At 47.7% G+C, this 25627-nt stretch overlaps 4 protein-coding genes across 4 annotated transcripts; all 4 read left to right on the top strand.

The window, feature by feature from the left end:
- Nucleotides 1–638: 638 nt before the first annotated feature.
- LOC131479764 (mRNA-capping enzyme-like) lies at nt 639–2429 on the top strand. The gene has a single exon (XM_058661148.1). It carries the CDS (start codon nt 639–641, stop codon nt 2427–2429), a length of 1791 nt encoding a protein of 596 aa, XP_058517131.1.
- Nucleotides 2430–4593: 2164 nt separating this feature from the next.
- LOC131479763 (mRNA-capping enzyme-like) lies at nt 4594–6383 on the top strand. The gene is given in 2 exon segments (XM_058661147.1): nt 4594–6220; nt 6223–6383. Coding segments are annotated over 2 exon segments (1788 nt in total).
- Nucleotides 6384–10859: 4476 nt separating this feature from the next.
- On the top strand, nt 10860–12648 carry LOC131479762 (mRNA-capping enzyme-like). The gene is given in 3 exon segments (XM_058661146.1): nt 10860–10959; nt 10962–11195; nt 11198–12648. Coding segments are annotated over 3 exon segments (1785 nt in total).
- A 3198-nt stretch (nt 12649–15846) lies between these two features.
- LOC101535862 (mRNA-capping enzyme-like) lies at nt 15847–17682 on the top strand. Its single transcript, XM_036494907.2, has one exon. It carries the CDS (start codon nt 15847–15849, stop codon nt 17635–17637), a length of 1791 nt encoding a protein of 596 aa, XP_036350800.2. The 3' UTR covers nt 17638–17682.
- Nucleotides 17683–25627: the final 7945 nt, after the last annotated feature.

Genomic DNA, 25627 nt, shown 5'->3' with positions numbered 1-25627 from the left:
TGTTTGGGGAGTTCTGCTTGCTGTGTGTGGAGTGCAGCTGGACTTTTTCCTGGGGAAGCAGCTGGTGCATGCATGCATGCGGCTGGCCCATCTGGGTGGGACTGCCTGTGATCGCCCTCCCCATCTCTAGAGAAAGAACCCTCTCTATGTCTCCCTCCTTTCAGGAAAGCTGCCTCAGCCTGGGTGCAAAGTGTTTGCTCTGAACTGAACGGTATCCAGCCCAGATTGAAACAGAGTCAGTCCCCATCATGTCAAACCGAGACCCACAAACAAACAAACAAACAGACAACCTGATTTCACAAAATACAAACACCTCGGGAAGAAGGAGGCGGAGGCTTGAGAGGGCAGAAGTCGCGGTGCATTGTGGGCTCGCCTGAGTGAATAAAAGTGGCACTGGAGCTCACGCGGGCAGCCCCTGATTGTCCCAGGCAGGAGCGGCCAGCCTTCGCATCTTGTTGCGCTTGGCCTTCAGCCTTCAGGGTTCGGACTTCCGCGTTCCGCGTTCCGCGTTTGGCATTTGGGTGCTGCTGGCCTCCAGCCTCTGGTGCAGATCCGAAGGCAGGGAGGCTGCGGCCCAAGCCCGGCCCAAGCACAGCGGCGGGCGCACCACAGGAGGAGCGCACTGCATGGCCAGAGACATGGCTCACAACAAGATCCCACCCAGGTGGCTCCACTGTCCGCGGCGAGGCCAGCCCGTTGCAGGAAGATTCTTGCCTCTCAAGACAATGTTAGGACCAAGATACGATAGTCAAGTTGCTGAAGAAAATCGATTCCATCCTACCATGCTCTCCAATTATCTCAAGAGTCGAAAGGTGAAAATGAGCTTATTGGTAGACTTGACCAATACTTCAAGATTCTATGATAGGAATGACATAGAAAAAGAAGGAATTACGTATGTAAAGCTTCCGTGTAAAGGACATGGTGAGTGCCCGACAACCGAGGCTACCAATACATTTATTCGTCTGTGTGAGCAGTTTCACGACAGAACGCCACCCGAACTGATCGGTGTTCATTGTACCCATGGTTTCAATCGCACTGGCTTCCTCATTTGTGCCTTTTTGGTGGAGAACATGGATTGGAGCATTGAAGCAGCAGTTGCTACTTTTGCCCAAGCCAGACCACCAGGAATCTATAAGGGCGATTATTTGAAGGAACTCTTTTGGCGCTATGGCGCTAGAGAAGCACCTCCCCCACCTCTCTTGCCAGCTTGGTGTTTGGAAGATGAGGAAGATGAAGGGGAGGAAGAGGATGGAAACAAGGAATCAGAACCCGGATCAAGTGCTTCCTTTGGCAAAAGGAGGAAAGAAAGGTTGAAAGTGGGTGCCATTTTCTTGGAAGGTATAACTGTGAACGGTGTGACTCAAGTAACAACTCAACCAAAGCTAGGAGAGGTACAACAGAAGTGTCATCAATTCTGTGGCTGGGAAGGGTCTGGATTCCCTGGAGCACAGCCCGTTTCCATGGACAAGCAAAATATTACACTTTTAGAGCAGAAGCCATATAAAGTAAGCTGGAAAGCAGATGGCACTCGTTACATGATGTTGGTTGATGGCACAAATGAAGTCTTTATGATTGATCGAGATAATTCAGTGTTTCATGTTTCTAATCTGGAATTTCCATGTCAGAAAGACCTTCAAATCCATTTATCGAATACTCTTTTGGATGGCGAGATGATTATTGACAGAGTAAACGGACAGGCTCTTCCTAGATATTTGATATATGACATCATTAAGTTCAATGCACAGCCAGTTGGAGATTGCGACTTGAATATCCGCTTGCAGTGTATAGAACGAGAAATTATAAATCCTCGGCACGAAAAAATGAAGACCGGACTCATTGACAAGACACGGGAACCATTTAGTGTCAGAAAGAAGCCGTTTTTTGACATTCATACTTCAAGAAAGCTGCTTGAAGGAAATTTTGCCAAACAAGTCAGTCATGCAGTGGACGGACTTATATTTCAGCCCATCGGGAAGTATAAGCCTGGTCGGTGTGATGATATTTTGAAGTGGAAACCTCCCAGTTTGAATTCTGTGGATTTCCGCCTGAAGATAACAAGACTGGGAGGAGAAGGGCTACTTCCTCAGAATGCCGGTCTTCTCTATGTTGGAGGCTACAAAAGACCCTTTGCCCAAATCAAGGTGACAAAAGAGCTCAATCAGTATGACAACAAAATCATAGAATGCAGATTTGAGAAGAACAGCTGGGTCTTCATGAGACAGAGAACAGACAAAAGTTTTCCGAATGCCTATAACACTGCCATGGCTGTGTGCAATAGCATCTCAAACCCTGTCACCAAGGAGATGCTGTTTGAGTTCATCGACGGATGTGCTGCAGCTTTTCAAGGACAGAAGCAAAAGCCTCACCTGAGCCCCGACACAGAGCTCATGCCCCCGCCGCCTCCCAAAAGACCGCGCCCTGCCACCTAAGACCTGCCTTGACTTCAGGGTTAAGAGCAAACAGGAGGGAGAACAAAATCCTGTTGCTTTTGTTTTTGCAACTGAAAAGGTTCCAATATGAGTATGGCTTGATACTGATGGACAGTTTAGTTTGCTGTTGCTGTTGTTGTTGCTTTTAAGATATTATGGCCAACCTGTAAATATTTGATGCATTTGTTTTGCTAGTGCTGCAGTACATCATAGACTTCAACATTTTCTTTATATCCGATGAACTCAGCCTTATCTTGTGGCATCAGAAGACTGAAATAGCCAAAGGTTTCACCAAGATTGAAATCAATGAACAAGAGGCCGTGTTTATATATATGGATACTTTTCCCATTCAATTGATAGGTTAGCGATCTGGAGCTGTGAGCACATCCGCCAAAAAATATTTTTTTCAAAATTGTTTCAGCTATGACAAATGTTTCTTTGAACAATTTTGGGCAATGGCATGAAACATTCTTGCTATCATTATCATGGATTTTCTATAGTTTTGAGATTCCTGTGTTCAAATGCAAATGACAAGGTTGTTAAGTTTTGTGCTCTATTAAACAACTTGGTCTGGTTTCTTTCATTTCAAGAAGGATTTTGTGTGTGGTGGGGAGAATGAAAAAGGTTTTTGAATTGTTTTTAAATAATACTCCATTTTGGTGAACTGCATAGTTTCTAAAGGAAGTATTTGGAGTGCTTATGTCTTGTGTGAACTACGGTGTCAGATATGCAGCACGTTTATTCAGCCAAGATTCTGAGCTCCTTCGTGGAGCCTGTTGTTCACCACCCAGTCCTTTCTGTCTGTCTCTTGGGAAGCTGTTTCAGTTCTTAAATGCCAGAGCAACTTCTGCTTCACCTCCAACGTATCCACACACCGTAAGTGACCTTGGAACACACACAACTCACAGTGATCCACCAGCAGCATCAGACACAATGTTGTGATGATAGTAAACCAACCAACCAACCAATCAATCAATCAATCAATCAATCAAAGTGAGACGCAGACTCCTGTCCAACTCCCATCAGCCCAAGGGAGCCGCCCGGGCTTGTCCTTTGTCACGTGGGCTCCACTGACTTCAGGGAGAGATTCAGCTGGATTAAAGCCCCTTCCACTCTGAGGTGTAGGTCTTCTTCTCCTCTCCCTAAGCAGGCTGTGACAAGTCCCTGAGCAAGTCCCAGAAAGTAAGCAAGCAAGCAAGCAAGCAATCTGGGTGGGGATGCGAGCATTGCCAGTGGAGGAGGGTGGGTTGATTGTGGAATTCCCTGACCCGGGGTTGTTGTTCCTTCCATCTGTTTGGCCTCTTGACCCTGAGGATGCTTCCCCTCCCTCCCCCCACCTCCTTCCCCTAGCCTGCACTGAGAGCCAAGCCTCTCCAGCCCCAAGTCTGAACTGGCTCCATTTAGTGGCTACTGTAGCGGATACGGGGCCAGTGAAGATGAGATGGAGCCCTAGTGAGATGGAGCCGGTGGCCACAAGCCAGAATCAGGAGGACCGCACGTGTGAGTGTGTGTGTGTGTGTGGTGTGTCTGGGGAAGGGTTGTTGTTTGGGGAGTTCTGCTTGCTGTGTGTGGAGTGCAGCTGGACTTTTTCCTGGGGAAGCAGCTGGTGCATGCATGCATGCAGCTGGCCCTTCTGGGTGGGACTGCCTGTGATCGCCCTCCCCATCTCTAGAGAAAGAACCCTCTCTGTGTCTCCCTCCTTTCAGGAAAGCTGCCTCAGCCTGGGTGCAAAGTGTTTGCTCTGAACTGAACGGTATCCAGCCCAGATTGAAACAGAGTCAGTCCCCATCATGTCAAACCGAGACCCACAAACAAACAAACAACCTGATTTCACAAAATACACACTACTCGGGAAGAAGGAGGCGGAGGCTTGAGAGGGCAGAAGTCGCGGTGCATTGTGGGCTCGCCTGAGTGAATAAAAGTGGCACTGGAGCTCATGCGGGCAGCCCCTGATTGTCCAGGCAGGAGCGGCCAGCCTTCGCATCTTGCTGCGCTTGGCCTTCAGCCTTCAGGGTTCGGCCTTCCGCGTTCCGCGTTTGGCATTTGGGTGCTGCTGGCCTCCAGCCTCTGGTGCAGATCCGAAGGCAGGGAGGCAGCGGCCCAAGCCCGGCCCAAGCACAGCGGCGGGCGCACCACAGCAGGAGCGCACTGCATGGCCAGAGACATGGCTCACAACAAGATCCCACCCAGGTGGCTCCACTGTCCGCGGCGAGGCCAGCCCGTTGCAGGAAGATTCTTGCCTCTCAAGACAATGTTAGGACCAAGATACGATAGTCAAGTTGCTGAAGAAAATCGATTCCATCCCACCATGCTCTCCAATTATCTCAAGAGTCGAAAGGTGAAAATGAGCTTATTGGTAGACTTGACCAATACTTCAAGATTCTATGATAGGAATGACATAGAAAAAGAAGGAATTACGTATGTAAAGCTTCCGTGTAAAGGACATGGTGAGTGCCCGACAACCGAGGTCACCAATACATTTATTCGTCTGTGTGAGCGGTTTCACGACAGAACGCCACCCGAACTGATCGGTGTTCATTGTACCCATGGTTTCAATCGCACTGGCTTCCTCATTTGTGCCTTTTTGGTGGAGAACATGGATTGGAGCATTGAAGCAGCAGTTGCTACTTTTGCCCAAGCCAGACCACCAGGAATCTATAAGGGCGATTATTTGAAGGAACTCTTTTGGCGCTATGGCGCTAGAGAAGCACCACCCCCACCTCTCTTGCCAGATTGGTGTTTGGAAGATGAGGAAGATGAAGGGGAGGAAGAGGATGGAAACGAGAAATCAGAACCCGGATCAAGTGCTTCCTTTGGCAAAAGGAGGAAAGAAAGGTTGAAAGTGGGTGCCATTTTCTTGGAAGGTATAACTGTGAACGGTGTGACTCAAGTAACAACTCAACCAAAGCTAGGAGAGGTACAACAGAAGTGTCATCAATTCTGTGGCTGGGAAGGGTCTGGATTCCCTGGAGCACAGCCCGTTTCCATGGACAAGCAAAATATTACACTTTTAGAGCAGAAGCCATATAAAGTAAGCTGGAAAGCAGATGGCACTCGTTACATGATGTTGGTTGATGGCACAAATGAAGTCTTTATGATTGATCGAGATAATTCAGTGTTTCATGTTTCTAATCTGGAATTTCCATGTCGGAAAGACCTTCAAATCCATTTATCGAATACTCTTTTGGATGGCGAGATGATTATTGACAGAGTAAACGGACAGGCTCTTCCTAGATATTTGATATATGACATCATTAAGTTCAATGCACAGCCAGTTGGAGATTGCGACTTGAATATCCGCTTGCAGTGTATAGAACGAGAAATTATAAATCCTCGGCACGAAAAAATGAAGACCGGACTCATTGACAAGACACGGGAACCATTTAGTGTCAGAAAGAAGCCGTTTTTTGACATTCATACTTCAAGAAAGCTGCTTGAAGGAAATTTTGCCAAACAAGTCAGTCATGCAGTGGACGGACTTATATTTCAGCCCATCGGGAAGTATAAGCCTGGTCGGTGTGATGATATTTTGAAGTGGAAACCTCCCAGTTTGAATTCTGTGGATTTCCGCCTGAAGATAACAAGACTGGCAGGAGAAGGGCTTCTTTCTCAGAATGCCGGTCTTCTCTATGTTGGAGGCTACAAAAGACCCTTTGCCCAAATCAAGGTGACAAAAGAGCTCAATCAGTATGACAACAAAATCATAGAATGCAGATTTGAGAATAACAGCTGGGTCTTCATGAGACAGAGAACAGACAAAAGTTTTCCGAATGCCTATAACACTGCCATGGCTGTTGCAATAGCATCTCAAACCCTGTCACCAAGGAGATGCTGTTTGAGTTCATCGACGGATGTGCTGCAGCTTTTCAAGGACAGAAGCAAAAGCCTCACCTGAGCCCCGACACAGAGCTCATGCCCCCGCCGCCTCCCAAAAGACCGCGCCCTGCCACCTAAGACCTGCCTTGACTTCAGGGTTAAGAGCAAACAGGAGGGAGAACAAAATCCTGTTGCTTTTGTTTTTGCAACTGAAAAGGTTCTAACATGAGTATGGCTTGATACTGATGGACAGTTTAGTTTGCTGTTGCTGCTGTTGTTGCTTTTAAGAAATTGTAGCCAACCTGTAAATATTTGATGCATTTGTTTTGCTAGTGCTGCAGTACATCATAGACTTCAACATTTTCTTTATATCCAATGAACTCAACCTTATCTTGTGGCATCTGAAGACTGAAATAGCCAAAGGTTTCACCAAGATTGAAATCAATGAACAAGAGGCCGTGTTTATATATATGGGTGCTTTTCCCATTTAATTGATAGGGTTAGCAATCTGGAACTGTGAGCACATCCCCCCAAAAATGTGTTTTCCAAGTTGTTTCAACTATGACAAATGTTTCTTTTAACAATTTTGGGCAATGGCATGAAACATTCTTGCTATCATTATCATGGATTTTCTATAGTTTTGAGATTCCTGTATTCAAATGCAAATGACAAGGCTGTTAAGTTTTGTGCTCTATTAAACAACTTGGTCTGGATTCTTTCATTTCAAGAAGGATTTTGTGTGTGGTGGGGAGAATGAAAAAGGTTTTTGAATTGTTTTTAAAGTAATACTCCATTTTGGTGAACTGCATAGTTTCTAAAGGAAGTATTTGGAGTGCTTATGTCTTGTGTGAACTACGGTGTCAGATATGCAGCACGTTTATTCAGGCAAGATTCTGAACTCTTTCGTGGAGCCTGTTGTTCACCACCCAGTCCTTTCTGCTTGTCTCTTGGGAAGCTTTTTCAGTTCTTAAATGCCAGAGCAACTGCTAAAGTTTAATAGTAAACTATAAGTACGGTTTATTCAGATTATTAAAAGCAAAATGTAATTCTGAACAATTGGTAACTTTAACACACTTGAAAGAATTCTCAAGTGGCTGTTACAAAAGCGGGTTTTGTTTTATAATATGTGTTACCTGATGTCCATGTTTATGTGCAAGCTATGTAGTCTATCTTAATTGGCTTATAGATGAAAATATTCATAAATGTGAATTGCTAAGCTAACTCCTTTTGAAAATAATGTATGGATACACAATTAAGCTTTTGGAGAGGCATGTCTGTTTCTGTTTTCTCAGGACCTACAAAGCCTGTTCAGCTGAATAGTTTCGAATGTATTCAAATGGACTTACTACTCAGGACTTCAACAGAGAAGCCTTTCAAGTGCCATGATGTACAACAAAAGCCTGACCACTTCTGCCTTCTATCAGGAACTACTACATGAATCCCCCTATTTCCGCTGTTTCCCCAAGGCGCCCCCTCTCAGCAGGAAGTAGTTAAGAACAGATGACGCCGCCCCTTTTCCCTGAAAACGTTTGGGCCCATTTTTCTGTTTGGAAATGTAACAGCCAGATGGGATGATAGGCATTTAGGGTCTCTGGTTCCTGGTAAAACTGTCTTGTATACATGTAACATCTTAGCACTATGAGATTGTTAAATGTTAGTGTTTTCAACAATACTTGTACATTGTTAAGACCTGGGTACCCCTCATGTCAGGGAAAGTTGTTCTAATGGCATTAGACTGGCAGCATGGATGTTTTAGGAATGGAACGGAGTCGTAGCCTTGGGACTGATGATCCTGGCCATGATTGCAGTATTGTTTCCTCTTCTCTGCCGCCTACTCAGGCAACAGGCCTGGAGCAGGTCATTATTTAACAAACCATGATGACTTGAGCTGTGGAAAACCCTAGCACTCAAGTTTGGTTGGGCATGTTGTGATGGGCAGCCAGAGACGGGTAAGATCTGGCAGAGCTGATGACCAACCTAAGACAGGGATCCCACATGCCCCGGGTGGGGCTCCCCATGACGGGTAAGGCGTCAACTGACTGCTGCACAACCTAAGACAGGCGTCCATTAAAAAACAAAAAAAGGGAGACATGTAGGCCCTGGTTTCCCAAGGGTTAGCTCTACAGCTTAGCTTGTTTCTAAGGGATAACAGAATGAGCAATCTTGGCCTAATGCATTTGGCCCCTGGCTTGACTGCAAGTTCCGTCTTCTTTAATTTCCTTTTGTTAAGATGCCCCCAGGGGAGCTTAGGTGCTGCTTGAATATTGGGATAATACTGGCAGGGATTAAGCAGACTATAAAAGATGCAGAATATTTCGAATAAAGTTGGCATTCAGTGTACAAGAGTGACCCACTGCGTGTTGTCTTCTGTTGTCTTATGTGTTGTCTGTTTGTAACCCTAGCCCCTCCGCTCGGCTCAGGGTATTCGGCGGCACAGACGTTGCCGACAAGCAACTTTTGCTTCACCTCCAACGTATCCACACACCGTAAATGACCTTGGAACACACACAACTCACAGTGATCCACCAGCAGCATCAGACACAATGTTGTGATGATAGTAAACCAACCAACCAACCAATCAATCAATCAATCAATCAATCAAAGTGAGACGCAGACTCCTGTCCAACTCCCATCAGCCCAAGGGAGCTGCCCGGGCTTGTCCTTTGTCACGAGGGCTTCACTGACTTCAGGGAGAGATTCAGCTGGATTAAAGCCCCTTCCAATCTGAGGTGTAGGTCTTCTTCTCCTCTCCCTAAGCAGGCTGTGACAAGTCCCTGAACAAGTCCCAGAGAGCAAGCAAGCAAGCAAGCAAGCAATCTGGGTGGGGATGCGAGCATTGCCAGTGGAGGAGGGTGGGTTGATTGTGGAATTCCCTGACCCGGGGTTGTTGAGCCTCCCATCTGTTTGGCCTCTTGACCCTGAGGATGCTTCCCCTCCCTCCTTCCCCCAGCCTGCAGTGAGAGCCAAGGTCTCGAGCCCAAAGTCTGAACTGGCTCCATTTAGTGGCTACTTTAGCAGGTACGGGGCCAGTGAAGATGAGACGGAGCCCTAGTGAGATGGAGCCAGTGGCCACAAGCCAGAATCAGGAAGACCGCACGTGTGAGTGTGTGTGTGTGTGTGGAGGAAGGCTGCCTCAGCCTGGGTGCAAAGTGTTTGCTCTGAACTGAACGGTATCCAGCCCAGATTGAAACAGAGTCAGTCCCCATCATGTCAAACCGAGACCCACAAACAAACAAACAGACAACCTGATTTCACAAAATACAAACACCTCGGGAAGAAGGAGGCGGAGGCTTGAGAGGGCAGAAGTCGCGGTGCATTGTGGGCTCGCCTGAGTGAATAAAAGTGGCACTGGAGCTCATGCGGGCAGCCCCTGATTGTCCCAGGCAGGAGCGGCCAGCCTTCGCATCTTGTTGCGCTTGGCCTTCAGCCTTCAGGGTTCGGCCTTCCGCGTTCCGCGTTTGGCATTTGGGTGCTGCTGGCCTCCAGCCTCTGGTGCAGATCCGAAGGCAGGGAGGCAGCGGCCCAAGCCCGGCCCAAGCACAGCGGCGGGCGCACCACAGGAGGAGCGCACTGCATGGGCAGAGACATGGCTCACAACAACTGACAAGTCCCTGAGCAAGTCGCAGAGAGCAGGCAAGCAAGCAAGCAATCTGGGTGGGGATGCGAGCATTGCCAGTGGAGGAGGGTGGGTTATTGTGGAATTCCCTGACCCGGGGTTGTTGTTCCTTCCATCTGTTTGGTCTCTTGACCCTGAGGATGGTTCCCCTCCCCCCACCTCCTTCCCCCAGCCTGCACTGAGAGCCAAGCCTCTCCAGCCCCAAGTCTGAACTGGCTCCATTTAGTGGCTACTGTAGCGGATACGGGGCCAGTGAAGATGAGATGGAGCTCTAGTGAGACGGAGCCGGTGGCCACAAGCCAAAATCAGGAGGACCGCACGTGTGTGTGTGTGGTGTGCATGCGTGTGTGTGTGCGTGTGTGGTGTGTCTGGGGAAGGGTTGTTGTTTGGGGAGTTCTGCTTCCTGTGTGTGGAGTGCGGCTGGACTTTTTCCTGGGGAAGCAGCTGGTGCATGCATGCATGCGGCTGGCCCATCTGGGTGGGACTGCCTGTGATCACCCTCCCCATCTCTAGAGAAAGAACCCTCTCTGTGTCTCCCTCCTTTCAGGAAAGCTGCCTCAGCCTGGGTGCAAAGTGTTTGCTCTGAACTGAACGGTATCCAGGCCAGATGGAAACAGAGTCAGTCCCCATCATGTCAAACTGAAACCCACACAACCTGATTTCACAAAATACAAACTACTCGGAAAGAAGGGGGCGGAGGCTTGAGAGGGCAGAAGTCGCGGTGCATTGTGGGCTCGCCTCACTGAATAAAAGTGGCACTGGAGCTGGTGGGGGCAGCCCCTGATTGTCCCAGGCAGGAGCGGCCAGCCTTCGCATCTTGCTGGGCCTTCCGTTCAGCCTTCGAGTTCAGCCTTCTGTGTTCCCGTTGGCGTTTGGCATTTGGGTGCTGCTGGCATTAGCCTCTGGTGCAGATCTGAAGGCAGGGAGGCGGCGGCCCGGCCTGGCCCAAGCGCAGTGGCGGGCGCACCACAGCAGGAGCACACTGCATGGCCAGAGACATGGCTCACAACAAGATCCCACCCAGGTGGCTCCACTGTCCGAGGCGAGGCCAGCCCGTTGCAGGAAGATTCTTGCCTCTCAAGACAATGTTAGGACCAAGATAGATAGTCAAGTTGCTGAAGAAAATCGATTCCATCCCACCATGCTCTCCAATTATCTCAAGAGTCGAAAGGTGAAAATGAGCTTATTGGTAGACTTGACCAACACTTCAAGATTCTATGATAGGAATGACATAGAAAAAGAAGGAATTACGTATGTAAAGCTTCCGTGTAAAGGACATGGTGAGTGCCCGACAACCGAGGTTACCAATACATTTATTCGTCTGTGTGAGCGTTTCACGACAGAACGCCACCCGAACTGATCGGTGTTCATTGTACCCATGGTTTCAATCACACTGGCTTCCTCATTTGTGCCTTTTTGGTGGAGAACATGGATTGGAGCATTGAAGCAGCAGTTGCTACTTTTGCCCAAGCCAGACCACCAGGAATCTATAAGGGCGATTATTTGAAGGAACTCTTTTGGCGCTATGGCGCTAGAGAAGCACCACCCCCACCTCTCTTGCCAGATTGGTGTTTGGAAGATGAGCAAGATGAAGGGGAGGAAGAGGATGGAAACGAGGAATCAGAACCCGGATCAAGTGCTTCCTTTGGCAAAAGGAGGAAAGAAAGGTTGAAAGTGGGTGCCATTTTCTTGGAAGGTATAACTGTGAACGGTGTGACTCAAGTAACAACTCAACCAAAGCTAGGAGAGGTACAACAGAAGTGTCATCAATTCTGTGGCTGGGAAGGGTCTGGATTCCCTGGAGCACAGCCCGTTTCCATGGACAAGCAAAATATTACACTTTTAGAGCAGAAGCCATATAAAGTAAGCTGGAAAGCAGATGGCACTCGTTACATGATGTTGGTTGATGGCACAAATGAAGTCTTTATGATTGATCGAGATAATTCAGTGTTTCATGTTTCTAATCTGGAATTTCCATGTCGGAAAGACCTTCAAATCCATTTATCGAATACTCTTTTGGATGGCGAGATGATTATTGACAGAGTAAACGGACAGGCTCTTCCTAGATATTTGATATATGACATCATTAAGTTCAATGCACAGCCAGTTGGAGATTGCGACTTGAATATCCGCTTGCAGTGTATAGAACGAGAAATTATAAATCCTCGGCACGAAAAAATGAAGACCGGACTCATTGACAAGACACGGGAACCATTTAGTGTCAGAAAGAAGCCGTTTTTTGACATTCATACTTCAAGAAAGCTGCTTGAAGGAAATTTTGCCAAACAAGTCAGTCATGCAGTGGATGGACTTATATTTCAGCCCATCGGGAAGTATAAGCCTGGTCGGTGTGATGATATTTTGAAGTGGAAACCTCCCAGTTTGAATTCTGTGGATTTCCGCCTGAAGATAACAAGACTGGGAGGAGAAGGGCTACTTCCTCAGAATGCCGGTCTTCTCTATGTTGGAGGCTACGAAAGACCCTTTGCCCAAATCAAGGTGACAAAAGAGCTCAATCAGTATGACAACAAAATCATAGAATGCAGATTTGAGAAGAACAGCTGGGTCTTCATGAGACAGAGAACAGACAAAAGTTTTCCGAATGCCTATAACACTGCCATGGCTGTGTGCAATAGCATCTCAAACCCTGTCACCAAGGAGATGCTGTTTGAGTTCATCGACGGATGTGCTGCAGCTTTTCAAGGACAGAAGCAAAAGCCTCACCTGAGCCCCGACACAGAGCTCATGCCCCCGCCGCCTCCCAAAAGACCGCGCCCTGCCACCTAAGACCTGCCTTGACTTCAGGGTTAAGAGCAAACAGGAGGGAGAACAAAATCCTGTTGCTTTTGTTTTTGCAACTGAAAAGGTTCCAACATGAGTATGGCTTGATACTGATGGACAGTTTAGTTTGCTGTTGCTGTTGTTGTTGCTTGTAAGATATTGTGGCCAACCTGTAAATATTTGATGCATTTGTTTTGCTAGTGCTGCAGTACATCATAGACTTCAACATTTTCTTTATATCCGATGAACTCAGCCTTATCTTGTGGCATCAGAAGACTGAAATAGCCAAAGGTTTCACCAAGATTGAAATCAATGAACAAGAGGCCGTGTTTATATATATGGATACTTTTCCCATTCAATTGATAGGTTAGCGATCTGGAGCTGTGAGCACATCCGCCAAAAAATATTTTTTTCAAAATTGTTTCAGCTATGACAAATGTTTCTTTGAACAATTTTGGGCAATGGCATGAAACATTCTTGCTATCATTATCATGGATTTTCTATAGTTTTGAGGTTCCTGTGTTCAAATGCAAATGACAAGGTTGTTAAGTTTTGTGCTCTATTAAACAACTTGGTCTGGCTTCTTTCATTTCAAGAAGGATTTTGTGTGTGGTGGGGAGAATGAAAAAGGTTTTTGAATTGTTTTTAAATAATACTCCATTTTGGTGAACTGCATCGTTTCTAAAGGAAGTATTTGGAGTGCTTATGTCTTGTGTGAACTACGGTGTCAGATATGCAGCACGTTTATTCAGGCAAGATTCTGAGCTCCTTCGTGGAGCCTGTTGTTCACCACCCAGTCCTTTCTGTCTGTCTCTTGGGAAGCTGTTTCAGTTCTTAAATGCCAGAGCAACTTCTGCTTCACCTCCAACGTATCCACACACCGTAAGTGACCTTGGAACACACACAACTCACAGTGATCCACCAGCAGCATCAGACACAATGTTGTGATGATGGTAAACCAACCAATCAACCAATCAATCAATCAATCTAAGTGAGACGCAGACTCCTGTCCAACTCCCATCAGCCCAAGGGAGCCGCCCTGGCTTGTCCTTTGTCACGAGGGCTCCACTGACTTCAGGGAGAGATTCAGCTGGATTAAAGCCCCTTCCAATCTGAGGTGTAGGTCTTCTTCTCCTCTCCCTAAGCAGGCTGTGACAAGTCCCTGAGCAAGTCCCAGAAAGTAAGCCAGCAAGCAAGCAAGCAATCTGGGTGGGGATGCGAGCATTGCCAGTGGAGGAGGGTGGGTTATTGTGGAATTCCCTGACCCGGGTTTGTTGTTCCTTCCATCTGTTTGGCCTCTTGACCCTGAGGATGCTTCCCCTCCCTCCCCCCACCTCCTTCCCCCAGCCTGCACTGAGAGCCAAGCCTCTCCAGCCCCAAGTCTGAACTGGCTCCATTTAGTGGCTACTGTAGCGGATACGGGGCCAGTGAAGATGAGACGGAGCCCTAGTGAGATGGAGCCAGTGGCCACAAGCCACAATCAGGAGGACCGCACGTGTGTGTGTGTGGTGTGCGTGTGTGTGTGCGTGTGTGTGTGTGTGTGTGTGGTGTGTCTGGGGAAGGGTTGTTGTTTGGGGAGTTCTGCTTCCTGTGTGTGGAGTGCGGCTGGACTTTTTCCTGGGGAAGCAGCTGGTGCATGCATGCATGCGGCTGGCCCATTTGGGTGGGACTGCCTGTGATCGCCCTCCCCATCTCTAGAGAAAGAACCCTCTCTGTGTCTCCCTCCTTTCAGGAAAGCTGCCTCAGCCTGGGTGCAAAGTGTTTGCTCTGAACTGAACGGTATCCAGCCCAGATTGAAACAGAGTCAGTCCCCATCATGTCAACTGAAACACACAAACAAACAAACAACCTGATTTCACAAAATACAAACACCTCGGGAAGAAGGAGGCGGAGGCTTGAGAGGGCAGAAGTCGCAGTGAATTGTGGGCTCGCCTCACTGAATAAAAGTGGCACTGGAGCTCGCGCGGGCAGCCCCTGATTGTCCAGGCAGGAGCGGCCAGCCTTCGCATCTTGCTGCCCTTGGCCTTCAGCGTTCAGGGTTCAGCCTACCACATTCCGCGTTTGGCATTTGGGTGCTGCTGGCCTCCAGCCTCTGGTTCGGATCCAAAGGCAGGGAGGCGGCGGCCCGGCCAGGCCCAAGCGCGGGGGGGGGCACCACAGGAGGAGCACACTGCATGGGCAGAGACATGGCTCAAACAACTGACAAGTCCCTGAGCAAGTCGCAGAGAGCAGGCAAGCAAGCAAGCAATCTGGGTGGGGATGCGAGCATTGCCAGTGGAGGAGGGTGGGTTATTGTGGAATTCCCTGACCCGGGGTTGTTGTTCCTTCCATCTGTTTGGTCTCTTGACCCTGAGGATGCTTCCCCTCCCCCCACCTCCTTCCCCCAGCCTGCACTGAGAGCCCAGCCTCTCCATCCCCAAGTCTGAACTGGCTCCATTTAGTGGCTACTGTAGCGGATACGGGGCCAGTGAAGATGAGATGGAGCTCTAGTGAGACGGAGCCGGTGGCCACAAGCCAAAATCAGGAGGACCGCACGTGTGTGTGCATGCGTGTGTGTGTGCGTGTGTGGTGTGTCTGGGGAAGGGTTGTTGTTTGGGGAGTTCTGCTTCCTGTGTGTGGAGTGCAGCTGGACTTTTTCCTGGGGAAGCAGCTGGTGCATGCATGCATGCGGCTGGCCCATCTGGGTGGGACTGCCTGTGATCACCCTCCCCATCTCTAGAGAAAGAACCCTCTCTGTGTCTCCCTCCTTTCAGGAAAGCTGCCTCAGCCTGGGTGCAAAGTGTTTGCTCTGAACTGAACGGTATCCAGGCCAGATGGAAACAGAGTCAGTCCCCATCATGTCAAACTGAAACCCACACAACCTGATTTCACAACATACAAACTACTCGGAAAGAAGGAGGCGGAGGCTTGAGAGGGCGGAAGTCGCGGTGCATTGTGGGCTCGCCTCACTGAATAAAAGTGGCACTGGAGCTCGCGCGGGCAGCCCCTGATTGTCCCAGGCAGGAGCGGCCAGCCTTCGCATCTTGCTGGGCCTTCCGTTCAGCCTTCGAGTTCAGCCTTCTGTGTTCCCGTTGGCGTTTGGCATTTGGGTGCTGCTGGCATTAGCCTCTGGTGCAGATCTGAAGGCAGGGAGGCGGCGGCCCGGCCTGGCCCAAGCGCAGTGGCGGGCGCACCACAGCAGGAGCACACTGCATGGCCAGAGACATGGCTCACAACAAGATCCCACCCAGGTGGCTCCACTGTCCGCGGCGAGGCCAGCCCGTTGCAGGAAGATTCTTGCCTCTCAAGACAATGTTAGGACCAAGATACGATAGTCAAGTTGCTGAAGAAAATCGATTCCATCCCACCATGCTCTCCAATTATCTCAAGAGTCGAAAGGTGAAAATGAGCTTATTGGTAGACTTGACCAACACTTCAAGATTCTATGATAGGAATGACATAGAAAAAGAAGGAATTACGTATGTAAAGCTTCCGTGTAAAGGACATGGTGAGTGCCCGACAACCGAGGTCACCAATACATTTATTCGTTTGTGTGAACGGTTTCACCACAGAACGCCACCCGAACTGATCGGTGTTCATTGTACCCATGGTTTCAATCGCACTGGCTTCCTCATTTGTGCCTTTTTGGTGGAGAACATGGATTGGAGCATTGAAGCAGCAGTTGCTACTTTTGCCCAAGCCAGACCACCAGGAATCTATAAGGGCGATTATTTGAAGGAACTCTTTTGGCGCTATGGCGCTAGAGAAGCACCACCCCCACCTCTCTTGCCAGATTGGTGTTTGGAAGATGAGCAAGATGAAGGGGAGGAAGAGGATGGAAACAAGGAATCAGAACCCGGATCAAGTGCTTCCTTTGGCAAAAGGAGGAAAGAAAGGTTGAAAGTGGGTGCCATTTTCTTGGAAGGTATAACTGTGAACGGTGTGACTCAAGTAACAACTCAACCAAAGCTAGGAGAGGTACAACAGAAGTGTCATCAATTCTGTGGCTGGGAAGGGTCTGGATTCCCTGGAGCACAGCCTGTTTCCATGGACAAGCAAAATATTACACTTTTAGAGCAGAAGCCATATAAAGTAAGCTGGAAAGCAGATGACACTCGTTACATGATGTTGGTTGATGGCACAAATGAAGTCTTTATGATTGATCGAGATAATTCAGTGTTTCATGTTTCTAATCTGGAATTTCCATGTCGGAAAGACCTTCAAATCCATTTATCGAATACTCTTTTGGATGGCGAGATGATTATTGACAGAGTAAACGGACAGGCTCTTCCTAGATATTTGATATATGACATCATTAAGTTCAATGCACAGCCAGTTGGAGATTGCGACTTGAATATCCGCTTGCAGTGTATAGAACGAGAAATTATAAATCCTCGGCACGAAAAAATGAAGACCGGACTCATTGACAAGACACGGGAACCATTTAGTGTCAGAAAGAAGCCGTTTTTTGACATTCATACTTCAAGAAAGCTGCTTGAAGGAAATTTTGCCAAACAAGTCAGTCATGCAGTGGATGGACTTATATTTCAGCCCATCGGGAAGTATAAGCCTGGTCGGTGTGATGATATTTTGAAGTGGAAACCTCCCAGTTTGAATTCTGTGGATTTCCGCCTGAAGATAACAAGACTGGGAGGAGAAGGGCTTCTTCCTCAGAATGCCGGTCTTCTCTATGTTGGAGGCTACAAAAGACCCTTTGCCCAAATCAAGGTGACAAAAGAGCTCAATCAGTATGACAACAAAATCATAGAATGCAGATTTGAGAAGAACAGCTGGGTCTTCATGAGACAGAGAACAGACAAAAGTTTTCCGAATGCCTATAACACTGCCATGGCTGTGTGCAATAGCATCTCAAAACCTGTCACCAAGGAGATGCTGTTTGAGTTCATCGACGGATGTGCTGCAGCTTTTCAAGGACAGAAGCAAAAGCATCATCTGAACCCTGACACAGAGCTCATGCCCCCGCCGCCTCCCAAAAGACCGCGCCCTGCCACCTAAGACCTGCCTTGACTTCAGGGTTAAGAGCAAACAGGAGGGAGAACAAAATCCTGTTGCTTTTGTTTTTGCAACTGAAAAGGTTCCAACATGAGTATGGCTTGATACTGATGGACCGTTTAGTTTGCTGTTGCTGTTGTTGTTGCTTGTAAGATATTGTGGCCAACCTGTAAATATTTGATGCATTTGTTTTGCTAGTGCTGCAGTACATCATAGACTTCAACATTTTCTTTATATCCGATGAACTCAGCCTTATCTTGTGGCATCAGAAGACTGAAATAGCCAAAGGTTTCACCAAGATTGAAATCAATGAACAAGAGGCCGTGTTTATATATATGGATACTTTTCCCATTCAATTGATAGGTTAGCGATCTGGAGCTGTGAGCACATCCGCCAAAAAATATTTTTTTCAAAATTGTTTCAGCTATGACAAATGTTTCTTTGAACAATTTTGGGCAATGGCATGAAACATTCTTGCTATCATTATCATGGATTTTCTATAGTTTTGAGGTTCCTGTGTTCAAATGCAAATGACAAGGTTGTTAAGTTTTGTGCTCTATTAAACAACTTGGTCTGGCTTCTTTCATTTCAAGAAGGATTTTGTGTGTGGTGGGGAGAATGAAAAAGGTTTTTGAATTGTTTTTAAATAATACTCCATTTTGGTGAACTGCATCGTTTCTAAAGGAAGTATTTGGAGTGCTTTTGTCTTGTGTGAACTACGGTGTCAGATATGCAGCACGTTTATTCAGGCAAGATTCTGAGCTCCTTCGTGGAGCCTGTTGTTCACCACCCAGTCCTTTCTGTCTGTCTCTTGGGAAGCTGTTTCAGTTCTTAAATGCCAGAGCAACTTCTGCTTCACCTCCAACGTATCCACACACCGTAAGTGACCTTGGAACACACACAACTCACAGTGATCCACCAGCAGCATCAGACACAATGTTGTGATGATGGTAAACCAATCAATCAATCAATCAATCAATCAATCAAAGTGAGACACAGACTCCTGTCCAACTCCCATCAGCCCAAGGGAGCCGCCCTGGCTTGTCCTTTGTCACGAGGGCTCCACTGACTTCAGGGAGAGATTCAGCTGGATTAAAGCCCCTTCCAATCTGAGGTGTAGGTCTTCTTCTCCTCTCCCTAAGCAGGCTGTGACAAGTCCCTGAGCAAGTCCCAGAAAGCCAGCAAGCAAGCAAGCAAGCAATCTGGGTGGGGATGCAAGCATTGCCAGTGGAGGAGGGTGGGTTGATTGTGGAATTCCCTGACCCGGGGTTGTTGATCCTTCCATCTGTTTGGCCTCTTGACCCTGAGGATGCTTCCCCTCCCCCCACCTCCTTCCCCCAGCCTGCACTGAGAGCCCAGCCTCTCCAACCCCAAGTCTGAACTGGCTCCATTTAGTGGCTACTGTAGCGGATATGGGGCCAGTGAAGATGAGATGGAGCCCTAGTGAGATGGAGCCAGTGGCCACAGCCAGAATCAGGAGGACCGCATGTTTGAGTGTGTGTTTCCGTGCGTGTGTGATTGTATGTGCGTGTGTGGTGTGTCTGGGGAAGGGTTGTTGTTTGGGGAGTTCTGCTTGCTGTGTGTGGAGTGCGGCTGGACTTTTTCCTGGGGAAGCAGCTGGTGCATGCATGCATGCATGCGGCTGGCCCATCTGGGTGGGACTGCCTGTGATCGCCCTCCCCATCTCTAGAGAAAGAACCCTCTCTGTGTCTCCCTCCTTTCAGGAAAGCTGCCTCAGCCTGGGTGCAAAGTGTTTGCTCTGAACTGAACGGTATCCAGCCCAGATTGAAACAGAGTCAGTCCCCATCATGTCAAACCAAGACCCACAAACAAACATACAAAATTATTTGACATAATTAAAAATAAATGAAGTGAGACCTAGACTCCTGTCTACTTCCCATCAGCCCAAGGAAAGCAGCACTTGCTTGTCCTCTGTCAGTAGGGCTTCACTGACTTGAGGGAGAGATTCAACTGGATTAAAGCCCCTTCCAAGTTGATATGTAGGTTTTCTCCCTAAAAGAAGACTCTTGTTTTGCCCTATCTGTCTAATCCCGCAGCACACTCTGAGAATCCTCCCTTGGCTGCCCCCTCAACCTATTCACCTTGACAGCACATTGTCCACCCTTCGCTCTCTATCTCATTCCCACACCCTATTGGCTGAGCATTGCAGCTCACCCCATTCCTTACTGGCATCTGCCATCTATGTGTTCAATTTTTTAACTGTCACTAATGATGTAGCTCCTGCAGAGCGCCACTGGCTTCGCCCTGCTAATGAGAATAAAGGCCAAGTAAAATGGAAAGATCTGGCCACAAATAAATGGCGGGGACCAGATCCAGTACTAACGTGGGGGCGAGGCTCCGTTTGTGTTTTTCCCCAGGATGAAGAAACACCTAGATGGGTTCCTGAGAGACTTACACGGCAAATCTCCTTGGCTCCAACTCAGCATGATCCCACTCCTAATGATGTTCTTGCAGGATAGGAGACCCTGACAACAGTGGTGCAACTTCCTGGTATCCTGCACATGGGAAACACAGATCTCCAGCTGCTCCCCGATTTACCATCATATATGTGTTACCCCTATGAAATGGCATTTAACAGGCAGCATGGATGTTTTATGAACAAAGCAGGATCTTTGCCATGGGGCTGATGGTCATAGCCATGATTGCAGTACTGTTTACTCTTCTTTGCCGCCTATGCAGGCAACAAGCCTGGGAGCAGGTCATTATTTGACAAACCATGATGGCTTTAGCTGTGGGAAATGGTTGAACATGGTTGATGGGCAGCCAGAGACGGGTAAGATCTGGCAGCGCTGATGACCAACCTAAGACAGGGATTCCCCAGGTGGGGCTCCCCATGACTGGTAAGGCGTCAACTGACTGTTGGACAACCTAAGACAGGCGTCCATTAAAAAAAAACAAAAAAAACGGGGACATGCAGGCCCCGGTCTCCCAAGGATTAACTCCACAGCTTAGCTTGTTTCTCAGAGCATAACAGGATTGGCAATTTTGGCTTGATACATCTAGCCACTGGCTTAACCGCAAGTTCCTGCTTCCTGTTTGTCAAGTTATCTGCCAAGGGATTGGATAAATACTGGGAGGAACTCAAGGGATTTAGGGTGGCCACTAGAGGATTGGATAAACACTGGGAGGAACTCAAGGGATTTAGGGTGGCCACTACTGGGAGGAACTCAAGGATTTAGAGTGGCCCCTTGAGGACTGGATAAACACTGGGAGGAGGTAGGGAGAGTATAAAAGAAAGCCTGGAGTTGCAATAAAAATCAATCTATCATCGATCGGCATTCTGTGTACTGCGTGTTGTCTTGTGTTGGCTCTCTGCGTATTGTCTGGGTTGTAACCCTAGTCCCTCCGCTCGGCTCGGGGTACGTGGCAACGCGGGTGTTGCCAACACCCTATCCCCAAGCCCTGTGCCCTGACCATCCTGGCATGGCACGTATCCTCTCTAAGGCTCTATGTCTCTTCTAAGCATGCCTCTGCCACACACATCCGCATCCATGGTGCCCAAGTCCCTGACTGTGGTGGTCAGCATGCTACAAGCCATCATCAATTCCAACATGTGGATAAGTCCTTGCAGGCTATCCAGCTCTCAAAGCAATGTCTGATGGCCACAGATTGTATTACCCTGCTGTTTCCTACCAGTGCCATCCGTGTGTGCCTGAGATATCTTATGAGATTCGGGAGAAAGGAGATGACAAGGCAGCCGTGCAGATCTAGTTTTGGAATGCCCCCTCCCTTTTTTTCCCTTTTTTTGTTTTTTTTTTTTTTTATGATTTATCTTATATTTATTTTTATTGAACAGGAAGATACACAGAGAAAAGGAGATACAGAGAGAAAGATCTTCTGCCTGTTGGTTTACTCCCCAGGTGGCCACAATGGCCAGACAGAGCTGAGCATGTCTGAAGCCAGGAACTTATTCTGGGTCCAAGGCCTTGGGCCGTCCTCTACTGCTTTCCCAGGTCCCAAGCAAAGAATTTTGGAAATGGGACAGGCGGGTTAGGAACAGGCACCAGTATGAGATCCTGGTGGATGAAAAGCAAGGATTTAGTCACTAGGCTGTCATGCCAGCCTGGCCCAAGCAACCCCTTGTTGTTTCCTGGTGGTTCCTGGATGAACCGTGAGGGTGGGTGGATGGGGTGTGGGAGTTGGTGGACTGGGTCACCATTTCTTAGGCTGTGGAACTGAAGACAAAGAGTGCTCTGAGGGAAATACTGGGGTGCTGGGCCTGAGTTGTGGGTGTTGTGTGTGGTCGGCTCTGTGGACAAGTAAAGGGGACTTGAGACAGGCATAGAAGGAGGTATTATGGGTTGGCCTGTTCCCTTTCTGCATTCCTGGATGCCTAAGGATTTTTCTGTGGTTGATTGGAGATTGGAAAGACAATATGCCAACACGAAAGCCTCACAGGTGGCTTTGCCTGACACCTACTTTTCCTCCCATGGTCTGGATTCTGCCTAGAAACCATTCAGCTTGCAACCAATTCTGCTTACACATTGGAAAGAGAAAGCTGTGTGAGGCCCCCCTCGTGGGTCTGAGACCAAGAGAGAGATAGAGAGAGAGACCCAATCCCAGCCTGGCTGCTCCCTTTCTCCTCTTCCTCATCTGGACCTTACCTGCAAATGGGGAACAGAGAAGACTGAATTATTGTCACATTCTCACTAATTCGATTTCAACCTCTCTCTCTCTCTCCCTCTTTTCCCCTCTCTTCTTTCACATCTCTAACCTGTTTTCATTGCACATCTTTTCTGTCCCTGAGGAACTTCTTGGGTCTTGCAAGATCTTACAAGAGTACCTCAACTGGCTAATCCTCCACTTTCAAGCTCCTGTGGCTCCACTTCTGACCTAGCTCCCTGTTTGTGGCCTGGGAAAACAGTGGATGGTGGTTGAAGTGTAGGGGACACTGTACCTGTGTGGGAGGCCTGGAAGAAGCTCCCAGCTTCTGGATTTGGATCAGATTGGGTCAGTTCCGGCCATGCTTGTGGCCATTTGGGGAGTGGAAATCTTTCTGTCTGTCTCTCCTTCTGTCTGTAAATCTGCCTTCTCAATGAAAATAAGTTAACCTCAAGGAAAAAAAAGACAGAAAGTGAAAGCAAGACATTGGGGGATACTGGCATTGTGGCACCACACATGCACTAAACAGCCTGTTAGGAGACACACTGGCCTTGCCATATAGGAACACCGATTTGATCTTGTTCCTAGCTCCTGGCTTTGGCCTAGCTTGGCCTCAGCTACTGTGACACAGGAAGGAGAGAGTCCTTCCATACTTTGTGACAATACTGGTTAGGTAGGGCCATCCAGGAGAGACAGGGATGGAGGAAAAGGTCTCCCTCCCTCCCTCCTGGCACTTATTGTGGGAACAGACTTGGGGTGAGGCACTGGCTGGGTTTTAGTTGTGTGTATAGGGAAGTCTTTGCTGTGCCGATGTGGTTGGGAACAGTGGGTTGGACTGAGTCAGATTTCTGATTTTTGTGAGACCGTACATACATATATGTTGTGCCAGATTTTGAAATCCCCAGAAAATCATCAAGTCTGAAGTCGGTGCTAATGCATAAAGGGCAGTTTATTCAGGTTAAACTAGGTCTCCCAGCCACCCCTGTCCAGCCCTGCTGGGCTGGGCGGTGGAGGGGCAGCTGCAGCTGAGGATGCAGTGAGGTCGGACAGCACAGAGTTTTTATCCACTTCAGGACAATCCCATATAATTATGTAGTCATGATTGGTTAGTTGTAACTGTCAACTTTCAAACAGAGCAAGTTGGCAGGCTTCTATTGGTAGGTTTGAAGCAAGCAATTTTCAAAAGGTACAAATTGATGAGCTATAGGGCAGTTAATCTTACCAAACACCAGAGACCTCCTTCCTGAGGAGTGGTCTGCCTATGTGACCTGCCAGGTGTCCTGCTGGATGTCACATCAACTGTCAGGCTGGAGTTCACACAGCTCCAAGCCAAGCAATTAAGACAGAATCACAAAAGCAGAAAACACTTAGGTTCTTCACAAACATCCTCTTTTGTAGGTAGGGGAAGATGTCTGGTCAGGAGACAATGCAACCTTGTCTGTATTTAATTGGAGGGGAACCATTTGCAATCATGTTGTGTTACTTGTGTTGTATGTTGTAAGCTTATTTGTGACAATATGGCTGCGATTAAGAAAGCTAGTTTTGGTTGCAATTAAGAAAGCTAGTTTTAAAGAGAAGTTTTAAAATTTTTTGTTCTATTACATGTATTTTCTCTATGATTGCAGGAATGGATTCAAGGAGTTCTTTGTTTTTTCTTCAAAAGAGATTCTCATGCTGTTGTTTTGAGTTTGTTTGATCCGATTCTCTTGCCAATATGGAAGATGGGTTTGGATTTTGTAGTGCACTCTGCTTTGTTGGTTGATTGATGGATGAATTGATTGTTTTCTCTCTTGTTGCCTCAAAGTGGAGTCTCAGGTTTTGTGTTTTCTGTTGGTTGATGGTTTCCAAGACCACATTTACACTGTGAATTGGAGTGTGGTCCTGAGAAGATGCAAGCCAGAATGCATCCAAGCCCAGAAAAGCACATTCAAGAATCCTTTGTTACTTGGGTTATATGTTGTAGGATTATTTTTGACTATCTGAATGAGATGAAGCAAGTTGTGATGTTTTTAACTTTTTGAATATGTCTTGTGCCTAATTGTGGGTATTCTTTCATTTGTTTGTTTTTCGTTTATTATGCTATTTTGCATAAGCTCGGGGATTTCACCCAATGCAGGAAGAGAGTAAAGTTGATGGAAAGTCTTGCAGGTCCATCATCTTCAGTAGCTGTCATCTGGCCAGCAAGCTGAGAGCACTTGGGGCCAACGTCATTCAGCAATGGGTATGACAACTCATGGGTGAGACATATCTGAGTTTTCCTTTTGGGTAACAGATCAAAAAGAGGTGCCTTGTGGAGGAACACATATTTCCTGATGGACCACCCTTTCCTGCTAGCTGCAAAAGGGAGAGTTTTTCTTAAAAGGCTTGGGTAGGTTTCGAACATGACCCTAAATTCACCCTGTATGTGCTGGCAGACCTCTTCTCCTTCAGGCACCTGGCCAGTGCCGGGAGGAGAACAAAGTCTGTATGTTTTTAGAAAAAGATAAGACACTGGCACACATCCCTGCCCGGCTCCTTGGCCCGGACCCGGGTGAGGTCACGCCGCCAACTGAGGTATGTAAACTTTCAGCATTAAGCCAACTTTGTTCGAATTAGCTTAAAAAACCCTCAGCCATGCAGTAAGAGAGCTCATTCCTCTCTCCCGGGAGGCTGTCGCGGTTGCAGAGAATGACTGAAACGACCCCGTGATGTCGAAGGGGATGATGTGCTGAGTTCTCCCCCTCATTACGGTGATGTATAGCATGCCAGGGAATCTTTGCTCTTGCTTCTGTCTAATTTTCCCGTGATGTTGAGGGATATTATGTACTGAGTTCTTCATTTTACTCCGGTGATGTCTCGCTTCTCTACATTTTCCCGTTATGCTGAGGGAGACGATGTGCTGAGTTCTCCCCTTCACTCCGGTAGTGTATGACATGCTTGAGAATCTTTGCTCTTGCTTCACTACATTTACTTTTTGCCATTCTTTAGTGCTTGATGTTTAATAAACATTTAAGTTTATATGTACTGGAACAGCTTGTGGACTTTCTTCTGTAACGGATCCAGCCCTCAAAACATTAAAGACCGTGCACGGCTCCAGCCAAAATTATATTGCTGGGACACTAGCAGGTAAGCTACATCCTGTTTCTAACTCTCCTTCCTCACACCTATGTGACATTCAGTTTATATGTTTTTTGCTGGATCAACAGTCAGTCATCCATGTGCACACTTATCACCTCTGACCCTTTCAGTTCTCTTAGCTGAGATTAGTTGTCTATTCTTGTGTTGGCACAGCTCTGAACTTTCCTTTCATTTCACTTGATCCTTTCTCTGTCGCTGTGGCAGGGCCAGACTTTTTGGGTGACCACTGCCCCGAAGGGTACCTTAAACTCTG

This window comes from Ochotona princeps, chromosome 3 (genome assembly GCF_030435755.1).
Source record: "Ochotona princeps isolate mOchPri1 chromosome 3, mOchPri1.hap1, whole genome shotgun sequence".
Classification (NCBI taxonomy): domain Eukaryota; kingdom Metazoa; phylum Chordata; class Mammalia; order Lagomorpha; family Ochotonidae; genus Ochotona; species Ochotona princeps.
The sequence above is the reverse complement of the archived record's forward strand: the minus strand, read 5'-3'. Positions and strand labels throughout refer to the sequence as shown.

Excerpts from the sequence above, each read along its gene's own strand:
- LOC131479764 (XM_058661148.1), top strand. The coding sequence starts at position 639 with ATGGCTCACAACAAGATCCCACCCAGGTGGCTCCACTGTCCGCGGCGA.
- LOC101535862 (XM_036494907.2), top strand. The coding sequence starts at position 15,847 with ATGGCTCACAACAAGATCCCACCCAGGTGGCTCCACTGTCCGCGGCGA.